Source organism: Marmota monax, unplaced genomic scaffold, assembly GCF_021218885.2.
Source record: "Marmota monax isolate L192 unplaced genomic scaffold, Marmota_monax_Labrador192_F-V1.1 WCK01_AAM20220418_F8-fsc00089, whole genome shotgun sequence".
NCBI lineage: Eukaryota > Metazoa > Chordata > Mammalia > Rodentia > Sciuridae > Marmota > Marmota monax.
The window spans coordinates 4,225,770-4,240,476 of NW_026694744.1; the positions used below are offsets into that span (position 1 = coordinate 4,225,770).

A 14,707-nucleotide genomic window follows, 5' to 3' on the forward strand; every position below is an offset into this window, starting at 1 on the left:
TTATTTGAAGTATAGGAATCTCTCATCACAGGTATGTAGTTGGAGAAGGGAGGAAGGTTTTAATGGCCTTTTCAAATACTTGTGGAGTTCTTCCTTTACAGTACACCAGAATTCAGTAAGTACCTATTTCTGTTTTTTCCTCTCTTCACAGTTTTTTAATATTGTTTAGTTGTCAATGGATCTTTATTTTTATTTATTTATACGTGGTGCTGAGAATCGAACCCAGTGCCTCTCACATGCTAGGCAAGCACTTTACCATTGAGCCACAACCCCAGCCCCTCTCTTCACATTTTTATTGGTGTATTATAGTTGTACATAATGGTGGGGATTTGTCATTACATATTCATACATGCACACAAGAGAACCATATAATTTGGCCCATATCATTCAGTAGTTGTTTATTAAAGATTTTGTAGTGTGGAATATGAAACCATGTTGGTGAACTTTTTGTACTCTGTTCCATTAGAATTCATCACTCTATTTGTGCTTTGGCTTTTTATGTTCCAGAATGATTACAAAATGAAATTATATCATTTGCAGGAAAATGGATGGAACTTGAGACCATTATGTTAAGTGAAATAAGCCAAAGTCAGAAGTTCAAGGGTCCTGTGTTTTCTCTCATGTGGAAGCTAGAGAGGGAAAAGGAAATAAAAGGTGGTGAGTAGGGAGATCTCATGAAAAGGAAAGGGAGATCAATACAGGAAAGGGACCAAGGGGGGAGAGGTGGAGAGGGTAGGGGGAAATGCTGGGGAGTGATATTGGCCAAATGACATTGTTATATTGTGTGCATGTACAAAAAAAAAAAAAAATTCCATCACTATGTACAACTATAATGCACCAATTAAAAAAAAAGTGGAAAGAGAAAAAAATGATTTTGTAAAAATCACATACCGGTTGTTTGGAAAACATTGGTTCTCTGAATTGATCTATTCAAATATTAACACATTTCATTAAACCATATTTTTAAAAATCCCGTTTGTTCCTATCACCACTGATTGCATCAAGAAGCCCTAGAGCTGTCAGTTTCACTATGGCAGGTACAATTTCCCCCAAATTCATTGGCAGCAGATACTACCAGTTTTCTTTGAAATGACAGACTGCTCACTTGGTTTTTCTTTTTAAGGAAATTCCTGCCAAATTCCTAAGTCTGAATAACTATAGCTTGTCATTTTTTTTTTTTTTTGTACTGGGGATTGAACTCGGGGGGCATTCTACCAGAGCTACATCCTCTACTCTTTTATAATTTTTTTTTATTTTGAGACAGAGTCTCACTAAATTGCTGAGACTGGCCTTGAACTTGTGGTCCTCCTGCCTCAGCCTCCTGAGTTGCTGGGGTTACAGGCGTGTGTATGCTATCATGTCTGGCTCCTTCTTGTCAGTCATCTTCCAACAAAAGACAGTATTCTACAAAGAAAAAAAAAAACCTTTTAAAGGGAAACTGGCTCTTTTGTATTTCTCTTCCTGTGAGTATATGGTGGGTAAAGAATGTGCTAGTGGGGCCAGGTGTGATGGGGCACACCCGTGATCCCAGCAGCTGGGGAGCCTGAGACAAGAGAATCAAGAGTTCAAAGCCAGCCTCAGCATTGGTGAAGTACTTAGCAACTCAGTGAGACCCTGTCTCTAAATAAAAATACAAAATAGGGCTGGGGATGTGGCTTAATGGTTGAGTACCCCTGAGTTAAATTGCCAGTACTCCTCCCGATCAAAAAAAAAAGAATGTGCTAGTGGGAAGTATATTTTGCAGCCACTGCTTGATATTGGCTAAGGGGTAAGCAGTTTTGTTGGGGAAATGTCAATGCAGTGAAGTAAATAACATCTTAGCACCATCATAAAAGAGTTTCCATCTCCCAGACCTCCTGAAAGGGCCTCCGCATCTCCCAGGGCTATGCAGACCATGCTTTTAGAACCCCACATTCTACCTCTTAGCTCAGTGTGGCGCTGGTGGACCTTCAGTACACAGGACGGAATCACCTGGGAGCTGGCATGAAATGCAGGAGCTCAGTCCTCTCCCAGATCTGTTTGAAAAGAATTTTGCATTTTAATGTGTGCAATTAAAGTTTCAGAGCCACTGCTGTTTAATGGGCTCTGCAAACTTTTCCTGCAAAGGGCCTGATGGTAAGTATCTGTGGCAACTACTCAACTCTGGCTCTGTAGCTTGAGAATAGACCATATGTAAGTGAGCAACTGTGGCCGTGTGCCAATAAAACTTTATTTATGGACACCAAAATTTGAATTTCATATACTTTCCATGTGTCACAAACTATTTGAGCTTTTTTCTTTTCTTTTCTTTTTTCAATACCTTTATATTATTTATGTGGTGCTGAGGATTGAACCCAGTGCCCCATGAATGCAAGGCAAGTGCTTTACCCGTAAGTCACAACCCCGGCCCTCTTTTCTTTTTTAACTACTTAGAAATGTAAAAATCATTCTTAGTTCACAGGATGCATTGGAGAGCCAGATTTGGCCTGTAGGCTACAGTTTGCTGACCCTTGCTCTGTATCACTTGTTTGTCAGCTTGGGTGCTCACTGAAATCACTAAAGGAACTTGAAAAGCCAAACATAACCTAATTCCTGAAGTCCCACCTCTAGGAATTCTGATTTATTGCTGTGGAGTGAAGCCTGGGCATTAGGATTTTCAAATGTTCTCCAGATGACTCAATGTGCAGGAAAATTTGACAATGTCTAATTCTATAATTTTCTCAAAGTAAATTTTATTTTATGCATTTCTTTTTACATTTTAGAATTTGGTGGTGTTATCAGAGGGCGGTGACGAGGATGGTGCATTGTAACCTCAGAGCAGGGTTTTTCACTCTGGATCAAAATGCTGGTAGTGTCCAATCATTGTTTGGGAGCAGGGTTGTCCTATGATATTTAACAGCATCCGTGCGTGGCTTCTACCTCCCACTTGTCAGTAGCATCCTTTGGGGAGGATTGCCCATGATTGAGACCCACTGGTCTGAATATGTGTAGGCGTTTTGTTTCTGCTGTCTCAGGCTTTTCACTTTGGCACTGTAGACATTCAGGGCTGGATAAATCTTTGTTGAGAGGGGCTGTCCTATGCAACGTGGGATATTGCACATCATCCCTGGCCTCCTCTGACTAGATGCCAGTAGCACCCTTTCCCACAGTTGTGACTATCCAAAATATCTCCAGGCATTGCCAGATGTCCCAAGGGGCACAATCATCCCCTGTTGAGAATGTTCCTTAGCCTTCTCAGAGTTAGGAAGGCTTGGGTCCACTGACATTCACTTCTGCTTCTCTTAAGTAGGATTCTGTCCACCTCCATTTCCCTGTTACACCTCTATTTCCCTGTTGTTTCAAATAGCTGTTACTAGGTGTTTGAAAGTTGCAAAGCTTGGTTCCTCCTTTTTTTTTTTTTCAATTTTGTGCTCATCAGGAATCAATAAAGTAGCAAAGAAGGACTCTGTAGAGGAGTGCGGGGTGTGTGTATGGGGGGATGGAGGGGGGAGAGAGGGAGAGAGGGAGAGGGATGGAGGGAGGGAGGAGAGAGAGAAACAGACATTCATTTCCTGGGGAAGAATCTGAGCCCTGTTCCCACTGACCCCCCCTCCGGAGCCAGCATTAAATCTACAGCCAAGATCACGGACAACTTGGGCAAATCACTTGGCCATTATGAACTCACGGCCATGGCAACGGCCATCCACAAGCCCGAGGACAAAAGGTATCTTATTCTGTTGTTCTGCACAAAAGGTTCTAGGGATGCAGGAGACAAAATGGCTATTGAGAGAGGCAATGATGTGTGTTTTTTTCTCCCTACTATGTGGTTTATATTTAAACTGTCTTAGGCTAATGCACATTGGAATTTTTGTGTGAATCAAAACCTAAAACTCTATTTAGCTAGAGACTAGCTAGATGAAGGCTTAAAGCTAAACAGAGGTTTTGGGGTTTGGTGAGAGGTCTTGAGAATTACTCGTAAAATGTGCTAGAAAGCCTGGCATTGATTTTTTTTTTTTTTTTTTTTTAACTAGTAGGTCACCATGAAGCTAGAATTAGGCAGCCAATATAGATAAGTAAATTGAGTCAGGTCAGATCCAGGAGGCCAATTTGAATGAGTCCAGGAAATTGGAGACTGCCCCCTGAGGGATTGAAATGCCTTCAGAGCCCTTCCTCCACCCTGCTCCAACCTGTTGCTAAGGTAACCAGTCCCCGGAATTGCCCCTCCCTGCAGGGAGCTATAAAGTTGTTAATGTGTCCTTGCAGGGCTCCATCCTGCCCTTCCCCCTTCAGCCCACCTGCTTCCCACCTTTTGGCCATTCCTGGGTCTAGTCTCCTAAGCAGGGAGGAGAAAGATAGGGGAAGAGGACAGGAGAACAAAGGAAACCTAAGACATAAAAAGGCAGAATACCCCGCCTCTTGAGATACCAGGATACCAGCTATGGCCCCCTTCTCCCTCTCAGGAGAAGTCTGTTACTCCTTTTTATTTATTTATTTTTATTAAAAAAATTATATATTTATTTTTTTTAGGTGTAGATGGACACAACCCAATGCCTTATTATTTTTATGTGGTGCTGAGGATCAAACCCGGTCCCTCCCGTGCTAGGCGAGCCTTCTACCGCTGAGCCACAATCCCAGCCCCTGTTTCTCCTTTTTAAATAAACCCTGCTTTATATGCTTGCCTCAGCATGCTTCCCAAACTTCAAACTTCAACATGTGAGGAAGCAGGACTTGTCACAGATAATCGGTGGTATTAACAGTTATCTAGGGAAAAAAAAGTTTCCTTGCCTCTTCTGGTTCATGTTAACCAATGCTGCCATTGCTGGTTTGAAGCTTGGGAAGATTCTGTCTGTGGGTTTGTAAGAATATCCAAGAAAAGCGCTGATCTTTCTTGGCTAATATCAACTTCTAATAGTATGATGCTTTGCTGATACTGGACACACCCCCAAACTTAAAAATCATCAGCTTGCCTATGACTTCTTGCACTACAGACAATCTGAATCAGAGGTCCACTTCCTTTACATAGGTGCTCCCAGTACCATGCAAGGTGTCTGCTTTCTCAAGTAACTGTGTACCTGTTTTCTCAGCCCCTGCATATGCCATGACACTAAAGCTTCTTGGATATGAAAAATCCCAAGGTTAACAGTATTGTTGGCTCCGAAAAAGCACTATAATTGCACTCTTTTTTCAAGACAGCCTTAAACAACTTGGAACATTTGGGTTTTGTTCCTTGCAGTCCCTGGAACTTGTCATTTGATTTGCAAGTAGAGTATTGTGGCCAAACCCAGCAGGCTACCATTTTCTTAGGGAGAGAACACCAAACACCATTGAATGTGAAAGCAGACACTGCAGATGGACTCAGGATATACCCCTGAGGTGGGAAGATGGCACTGCTAACTAGCAACAGGCTTCTCCAATGTTCCTGTGCACATGGATCCTAGAGGGAAGTGCTTATAGTGTAGATGCTAACTCAGCTGGTCGGGGTTGGCCCAAGATTCTGTTTCCCACAACCTTCCATTTCTCACAAGCTGATGCTGCTGGCCTCAGGAAAGCACTTTCAATTGATAAGCAGTCCACTGGCATCTCTTTTTGACCAGTGATCATACTTTGAACACCAACCGGTGCTTTTAGATATGGGCTGCAAACCTTTTCTATAAAGAGTTACATAGCAGATGTGTCAGGCTTTGCAAGCATGTGAACTGTCACAACTATGGACAAAAACAGCCAGGTGATTTATAAATGAGTAAGTGCGGCTGTATTCCAATAAAATTTTATTTATGCAAGCAGATCATAGTTTGCTGACCCCTGGTTTTTGAAAAATTCAAGCATTGACGGTGATGGATACTGTGGTGGGTCATTGTTACTCCCTTTCATAGTAAGGGGGAAGTCATTAATTCTCCTGTGGTGATATTGCATTAATCATGGCTTGTCCCTTGATACAGAGTTTGATGGTCACTGTGGTTGGGATGACATAGTAGGTGAGGTTATGTCTGCCTTTCCTGGCTGGGTTTCTATCTAATAAGTATGAAATAAAACATTACTGTGGACATAAAATGTAAAAGAACTCCTTTAGGGCTGGGGCTGTAGCTCAGTGGTAGAGCACTTTGTCTAGCACATCTGAGGCACTGAGTTCGATCCTCAGCACCACATACAAATAAATAAATAAATAAATAAAAAGATTAAAAAAAAACCCCTTTCATCCCCTTCCACATAAATATAAAACTGGCTACATAGTTTGCAGACCTGGTATAATATTCTGTAAGGGAATATAATATTCTGTAAGCGTCGGAGGAAGAGACTGACTTTATGCAATAAGCAGGAGGGGGTTTATTGAGATTCCAGCATGCTGGGGCTCCATGCCCACTCGAGAAGGGAGAGCAGCCCAGAGCCCAGAGCCGGGGTTGAACAATGCTTAAGTACACTTTTTTGGGGGAAGGCAGGGACTTTACATACATCACAGTCTCCTTTAACAAATCACCATACACCGCGGGAAAGTCAAACAACAATTCTTAGACTTGATTAGTACATACATTGGCGGGAACAGGGCTGGCTGGAGTGATAGGTCATTCCTAAGGAGGGGGTTACATTTAAACTGATTGGTTCAGGCCCTGAATGTCTATGTGACAAGCTGCACAGGATCTTAGGCTATAAATCAACTAAATGGCCAGTAGGACATTGTCTTAACTGCCTCAGGAATTTAACCCATGCTTTGCAGTTTAGAAGCAGGTTTACAATGCCTGGTCCTTTACATTTTAACTTGGGCTTTGCAGCTTAGAATCTTTACCCTTTCAATTCATATGCTCTTGTTCAAAAATTAAAGAATTTCAAGGTGGCTGTAGCAGAGCATTAGGCCAAGCATGTGGCCCCACAAGACTGTAGAGGGAGCCGTTGCAGCCACTACCTCTGCTGTACACATACCTACCTATATTTCAACTTAAATGCTGTTTAATGTGAAGGTCCTAATATTGTAGAATCCAGTCTAAGAAAATATTTTGCTTTTTCTTACTGACTTTTTGAGGCAGTTTTGGGATGAGTGTGTACCATGCCCAGTGTTTGGTGATATCTTGCCCACTGTTGATACAGGTGGCATCTAGACTAGCACAGAAGATGCAGTGGGGAGCAATCCATTTATCAGTGGTTGGATATCCACCACCCAGATAATTTTTTTAATATTTATTTTTAGTTGTAGTCGGACACAATACCTTTATTTATTTTTCTGTGGTGCTGAGGATCGAATCCAAGGCCTTTCACGTGCTAGGCGAGTGCTCTACCGCTGAGCTACAACCCTGTCCCCCAGATAATTTTTGATCTGGTGTTATGCTTGAATTCGGGACCCCCAAAGACCACCAGAGACCCAAGATCGATGCAAGCAGCAAAGAGGTGTTTATTGCGAGCTAGCTTGGTCCTCCGCACGCACACACAGCAACTGGTGATGCTGAGAGGCCCTGAGCCCAGGGTTTGCAGCATTTTTATACATTTTTTGGAGAGGGCAGGGACTTCACATACATCATAGCATCCCTTAGCAAATCATCACACACCGCGGGAAAATCAAATAACAACTCTAAAACATGATTAGCACATTCACTGGCGGGAACAAGTTGGGTAGGGGTGATTGGTCAGTGCAAAAGGGGTATTCGTTTGAACTGATTGGTTTAAGCCAAGAGGGGTGTACGTGCTGAACTACATGGTTTCCCAATATGTTATCAACCACCATAAACTACTGGGAGGGTTATCTGGCATCCCAGGTATTTCCCTGTCTCATGCTGATTGGTGGCTGCTAGGGGGCTGCTATGGATCCCCACCTAGCCTGACTGAGTCAGGGACACCTGGCAGCAGATCTCTCCTGTAGATAAACAACTTAGCAGGGTGGGAATGTGCCTAGGAGTGCTCTGTGGGATTTGTCCCTTTCTTGGACAGGCTTTGCTCTGAGATAGAGGCTGGTTTTTCACTGGCCCACCAACCTAGAACAAGCTCTTATCGAGTTTATTCTACAGCAAGTTCTTAATTGCTGTTAAACATCATGATGCATTTATAGTTCCATTTTCTCCACAATATTCCCCAGCAGTGTTATTTCCTATCAAGTTTTCCCATACTGTGTGCTACCAGCTTCTAGACACACTAGCTGGCAGGGTCTGTAAGGGTTTTATCTATGCATGTGGATTAAAGATGACCAATATGGTGATTTCAGTTTTGTAGAGGTAAGGGTTCCTCCAGCCACAAATGAAATCATCTTTGAAAACATAAGGAAGTCAGCATCTGCTGTGACAGTGTGATTCATTAAAGTGATTCCCCAACTTCTTGAATCCTTGAATTCCCCTGCTGTTACCAAACTAGATCCACAGCACGGGGTATATGGAGTCCCTGGGAGATATAAATTGCAGGGAAACTTTAGCCTTGATCTACTGTTGAATTTGGGACTGGACAGCAGTGTTCTTCTAACCCCACTCATCTTTTTGAACCTGGGAGCAGCTGTGATGTTTCCTTTGAACAAAGCAGAACGTTCTAACCCTTTGGATGAGAGAGCCTTTTGAAGTGGCAACTGTGGATATGGAAGGATGAGTTCTGTTGTTAAAGGGCGAATGTGCTGTACCGGCACACCTAACCCTAACTGAATGATGAGAAAGGATGTGGGTTTATTAAAAATATATATACAGCAAAAATATCCAGAAATTAATGGACATTTGTCAGGTAATATGTCGCTGTCACATTAGTCATTTTAGTATTTTGCATATATATCTTTCAATAGAAAGCCTTTCCTCCTTCCTCCTCCAGTGTGAGTTATTTGCTTCTATCGTTTTCTCTCCTCCCCTGACTCTCCAAAATAAAACCTGGTTATGATCCAATTTATGTTATAGAAAATTGAATATTTGCCAAGTCAAAATGTGTCTTTTTTTTTTTTTTTTTTGGTACTGAGGATTGAACTCGGGGGTACTCAACCACTGAGCCACATCCCCAGCCCTATTTTGTATTTTATAGTAGAGAGACAGGATCTCACTGAGTTGCTCGCTGTTGCTAAGATTGGCTTTGAACTTGAGAACCTCCTGCCTCAGCCTCCCAAGCCACTGGGATTATAGGCGTGCTCCACCATGCCTGGCTCTAAAATGTGTCTTTTAAAGCAGCATTCTGTGATGATGAAACAATTGTTTTGTATCTGCATTGTCTGTCATGGGAGCCACTAGCATAAGTGGCTACTGTACACATGAAACATGGCTAGTACAACCAAGGACCTGAATATTTCTTTTTTTTTTTTAATTTAAAATAGTCATGTGCAAGTGGCTACCTTATTGACCAGTACCATCCCAAGGCCACATATCTCTGTCCAAGAAAGACCAGACACAACTGGGTTAGCCAGCAGGCAGGCATTCATCTTGTTCTTATCACAGAGACTGAGAATGAGGGGAAGAGTGTGAATGATGACACACATAGGGATCTTTTCTCTTTACATAATGGGGTACATCAAGGCTAAGGATGTTGGTTTTTCTTGGTTTTGAATCCTATACTGTTCACAAATCTGAAATGTCTAAAACTCTTTAAGGTACTGACTTGCTAGTGAACCTGAACCATACTGTGTACTGCTCCCCACTTTAACAAGGTTTCATCAATCTATAGAGAGATTGGTCTTCTTGAAAACTGCTGATCATCTTTTGAAATAGAAGGAAACACAAAAGTCTTATGATGTCCTGACTCCCCACCCTCGCCCCCCAATGAACTAAAGAGAAAGGTCTATAGTCACTTTCCATGTTGGGTTTCAGCAGATACTAGTTTCAGATGGGATGCTTATCTACACAGAGAAGTTCATCTCTGGTGTGTTGCACGCGGTGTTCATTTCCTGGATACTATGAAGACCATTTGGGGGAAGGAAATTTAACTGGCTTGTCCTGAGTAATGAATTGCTTGATTGCTCTTAAACATAATAATGTGTTTAAAGTTCCATTTCCCCCACAAGCCATTTACTTAAGGGTTTGGTTAATATAAATAGGGATGGGCCATCAGGAGAGATCCTGACATTATTGGGAGGCCAACACTGCTGTATTGAAACATAAATGTCTCCAAACTGAAAATGTTACCTTTCTGCCTATCAGAGAGGCCTTTATGGACATCTTGAGCAAGAGTCTCATCTTCTCCATATTAAGAGTGAAGTTTGGCTCTATCTCATTCATTTCACTTCATGGATGCTCATTTTGTCTTTTTTTTTTCCTCCCCCTCCTTCTGTTCCTTTCCCCCCTTCAAGTACTATCACCCACCAGTTCTGGGTTTTGACTCTGAATGTGTGTCAAGGAAGGGGCAGATGGAAGCTGGGGGAGGGGGAGGAGGATTGTGAATGAGTTGCTTGTGCGAGCTGGGGTGGGGAGCACTTTTTTTTTTAAAAGTTGGGGTAATTTCTGATTCCAACTTGAACGAAATTTGACCCCCTTGAGTGGATCTTGGTGACTTTCTACTTCAGTGAACTAGGTATCCAAATACCTGACTTTCCCAAAATAATCCTGTTGATATTATTCCAAACCTGGTGACAATATAATTTCTGTATGGGCTGCTTGTAGCTTCCCAAGGGGTCAAGGGCTTGGGGAAGGCCATTGGCTACTACAGCAATCTGTGTACTTGAAACCCCAAAAGGCAGTTTTGAAAAAAACTGTCACTTTTTCCCCAGAGCTGTGACTTTACTGCTGTTCTCCTTGGTTTTGTTAGTGGAATAAGTGCTCCTCATTGCCACTTGGGCAGGGTCCTTCCAACCCCAGTGAGTCAGAAATCTCCAGAATTGTGATTGTTGATCAGCTAACTGCTCTTCCACTCGCTACCCTTCTAGACTCCAAACAAATCAAGTTCTATTTCCACTTGGAGCCTTGGGGTCTTCACCCAGAGAATGTGAGACCATGGGAACCTCTTCTCTGGTCCTTGGGATGTTGAGATGTTAGCCGTAGAGCCTGAGGGAGATGGAAGAGTAGAAACTTGTGTGCTAATTGGTAGTGGTCTGGAAGACCAGAGGTGTCCCTGCCTATCACAGCTGCCTTTCTCTCCTTTGGGTCCAGGCTGCTTCGAATGCTGCATCAAGTGTCTGGGAGGAGTCCCCTATGCTTCCCTGGTGGCCACCATCCTGTGCTTCTCTGGAGTCGCCTTGTTCTGCGGCTGCGGGCATGTGGCTCTCGCTGGCACGGTGGCCATTCTGGAGCAACACTTCTCCACCAACACCAGTGACCATGCCTTGCTGAGTGAAGTGTAAGTGCTTCCCTTGCAAAATGTATGTGATATGTAACTACCTCAACATGTTTTCTGGAAGATACCACATACTCTTCTGAAAGAAAACTGATGCTTTTTAAATTCAAGCTTACTATAGGCAGATAGAATAAAGTCCACGGAAGGGGGGCATATGGGCCCCAGGGTGGGATCTCACCTGGAAACAGCAAGGTAAGCACACAGGGAATTCTACACAGCAATGGATACAGGGCACTGTAACAAAGTGACAGGTAGGTGCTGCTGATCATCTTATCAGAGAGTTGACATTGTTCCTAGGTAACAGATACCATCTGGTTTTGTCATAGATGACTGCCATCTTTGGAATGATAGGAGCTCCACTGAGGACTAGCCCCAACTCTAAGTCCACAGGAGTAACCTTTTAATGTTAATTATTCTGGTATAAGAATAAATCCCAGGGCATCCTCCAGTGCAGAAAAGGAGATATGCCAAGGATTTAGCCCCAAATCTCTGCCTTCCTGTTCTGGAATAATTTTCAATGGAGTCTTAATAACTCCCAAGCATAGAATCTCATAACTGTCAAGCCTAGCAGCAATATACATGTTACCTTGAAATACATTCTGCCTTTCCCATTCATTTAGCATTTTTGTTTTCTTTCCTTTAATTCCAAAGTTTCAGTGTTTGTCTTGTAAGAAACCTCTCCAGCAGAATGAAAAAAGGGACAGCTAAATTTTTGTAGAATAAAGAAACCATGTTGGAATAGTTCTTATGGAATTATCTGTTGATGAATGTCCTCCAAAGAAATGAGCAGGAGTAGGGTGGGTCAAAAGGAGGGATCAAACAGGACAAGGGGCTCACTGTATACTATTGTGCAGAGAAGAAATATTTGCCCAGACCGAACCTGGGAAAGGTGAATTGATTTAATTTGCCAGTGATCTCAATCCATGATTCTCAAACTTCTGAGCTTTAAAAAATGCCCAATGCCTCAACAGACCAATCAAGTCATCATCTCTAGGGATGTGATCTAAATCTAAATTTTCTAAAGCTCCTCAGGTGATTACAATGGTGGCCAAAGCTGAGGAACTGTCATTCCAGTCTCTCAATTTTCACAGGACAAACTTAGTAGTGAATTAACTTTCTGTAACTTAAGTCTACTTGACGTACTATCACTCTTATACTAAGTATTTCAGTAAAAAAAAAAAAAAAAAATACCTGCCCAAGTTCCTTCTTATAGAGGCCTTGAGGGCTGGGTTTATGGCTCAGTGGTAGGGCGCTTGCCTAGCATGTGTGAGGCATTGAGTTTGATTCTCAGCACCACATATAAATAAATATATAAAGGTCCATTGACAACTAAAAAATATTAAAAAAAAAAAAAAAGAATAAAAAGAGGCTTCAAGTGCTGAGTTTTATGAGTAACTAGGTCTGGGTAGGAAGCATTTTGAGATGGTGGAAGGAACATGCTGTCCATTGAGCCTGGGTTCAAATGCCGGCCCTGTCATGTGTATCCTCAGGTAAGTAACTTAACTCTTTAATGCCTATGGTTAAGTTCAAAATTAATCAATCACAGCATGGGACTTGGAAAGTAGTCAGAGATTCTGAGTGGGCCCTGCTCCTAACCAAACGAAATTTCTCCCATGCCTCACCTATAAGCCCATTATGGAAGGCAGGCCCAGGTTGATGAGGGTGGGCGGAAGGGCCTGCCCAGAATGCCCAACAAGGCTGCTAGGGCCAAAGGAGGCAACTTCGCTTCATGTCCTCTCTTCAGAATCAAGAAACAAAATTTCTAGTTGACAGTGAACTGAATGTTTCAAGATCTCTTCTTTTCCTAGGATACAACTGATGCAGTATGTCATCTATGGAATCGCATCCTTTTTCTTCTTGTATGGCATCATTCTGTTGGCAGAAGGCTTTTACACCACCAGTGCAGTGAAAGAACTACATGGGGAGTTTAAAACCACCGCCTGTGGCCGATGCATCAGTGGAATGGTGAGTGCGAACCTTGCTATTCTGGCAAAATTGACCAGCTATCTGAGAGTGGCTGGGGGTTTGTGACACAAATATTGTTCTTCCAATGTAGAGTTAGGAACATGAAAACCTTCAACATGTCATTGGTGATAAATGAAAATTTATGGCTGCTAATGGTAAAATGTTTCCTTTATGAACATGCAGATAAGGGTACTGAAGATTCATGTGGTGTTTCCACTATAGGAGGAGATAAAGTTTCAGATCAGCCCAAGGTTCCCTTTTGTCTTTGAATATGACTAGAGAGGCCCTAAAGACATACATGTTTGCTGTGTGTGGTGGTTCACGCCTATAATCCCAGTGACTCAGGAGGCCGATGCAAGAGGATCACAAGTTTGAGGTCGGTCTCAGCAATTCAGTAAGGCCCTGAGCAACTTATACTATCTGAAGATAAAAAATGTAAAGGGCTGGGGATGTAGCCCCACTGGTAGAGTGCCTCAGATTTCAATCCCTAATACCAAAAGAAGACATGTTCTATGATAAATGTCACGATCCTTCTATTAATATTTATCAGAACAGACTGCACCAAGTAGTCACTGGGAGGTACAAAGGTTAAAACAGGTTCTTCCTCAAGGAGTTTATTTATAGTCTAAGGGGGTGCAGGGAAAGGAGGGGGTTAGCCAAGAATGACCTGTGGGCCATATGAGGCCTACTGCCTGTTTTCATATGGTTCAAGCTGAGAAAAATTTTTTTATCTTTATTTCATGATATGTGAAAATTACACAAATTCAAGTTTTGGTGAATGTAGTTTTATTGGCACATAACCATGTTTTGTTTGCTTCTGGCTTTTGGCTGCTTTCCTGTTACACAGTGGTAGAGCCAAGTAGCTGTAATGGAGACTGTATGAGGCCCCCCAAATCTAGACCGTTTCCTATCTGACTTCTTATAGCCTTTGATCTAGAGGACAAATCTTGAAAAAATAATAATGGAAAGACAAGGTTAGAAAGTGCCACATCACAAAAGGTAACCTGGTGGTGGGGGGCTGGTAGGGAAGAAGCCAGTATTGGGTTTCATTTTTGACATGCTGAATTGCATTTTTTTGAAGATAAAATATTTATATATGAGTTTATAATGGCGTGCTCATGTCAAAATGTCTCACAGGAAGTTGGCTATGTTTGTGGCATTTGAAAAAACAGTCAGGTGTAAGAGCATTTTGGGAATCAAGAGAAGCACTAATGCGAAGGAATAAATGCCAGTCTCAGTGTTGAGCCTCCCCTAAGGGAAATACCTGCTATCACCACAGGGTGATAAGTTCCCTGGTAGGGGGAGCACTGACTGAGGGTACCACTGTCATGGGTCTGGCTTAAAGCCTGGGAGAGCCCACTGTTTGTAACAGTCCTCCTGCAGGAGGCACACTAGTTGGGGTGGAATTCTCTGTGATCCAGTAGCACGGGCATGAGGGTTGGGTCTGGGACGCAGAATACCTTAAGTTTCAGTGCAGATTCGGGGAGGGCTTTGCACCAGCACAAAGCAGAGGAAATTGACACCACACACGAGAAATGGGGGAAGAGGAACCAGCATGAACAGGACAGGAGGTCCA

General features: G+C 42.6%; 1 protein-coding gene and 1 long non-coding RNA gene across 7 annotated transcripts in view; one reads left to right on the forward strand and one right to left on the reverse strand.

The window, feature by feature from the left end:
* The window catches only part of Gpm6b (glycoprotein M6B), a 165,101-nt gene that overhangs the window by 136,225 nt on the left and 14,169 nt on the right, over positions 1–14,707 (forward strand). For all 6 annotated transcript variants that reach the window (XM_058572576.1, XM_046424356.2, XM_046424352.2 and 3 more), the window contains 2 exons: positions 10,983–11,169; positions 12,975–13,131. In XM_058572576.1, coding sequence (XP_058428559.1) covers positions 10,983–11,169; positions 12,975–13,131 — 344 coding nt within the window. The remainder of the gene's footprint in view (positions 1–10,982; positions 11,170–12,974; positions 13,132–14,707) is intronic.
* LOC131423398 (uncharacterized) lies at positions 280–11,082 on the reverse strand. Its single transcript, XR_009224887.1, has 2 exons — positions 1,920–11,082; positions 280–1,404 (listed from the first exon to the last, which is right to left on the reverse strand). It is a non-coding gene; the product is annotated as an uncharacterized LOC131423398 (long non-coding RNA).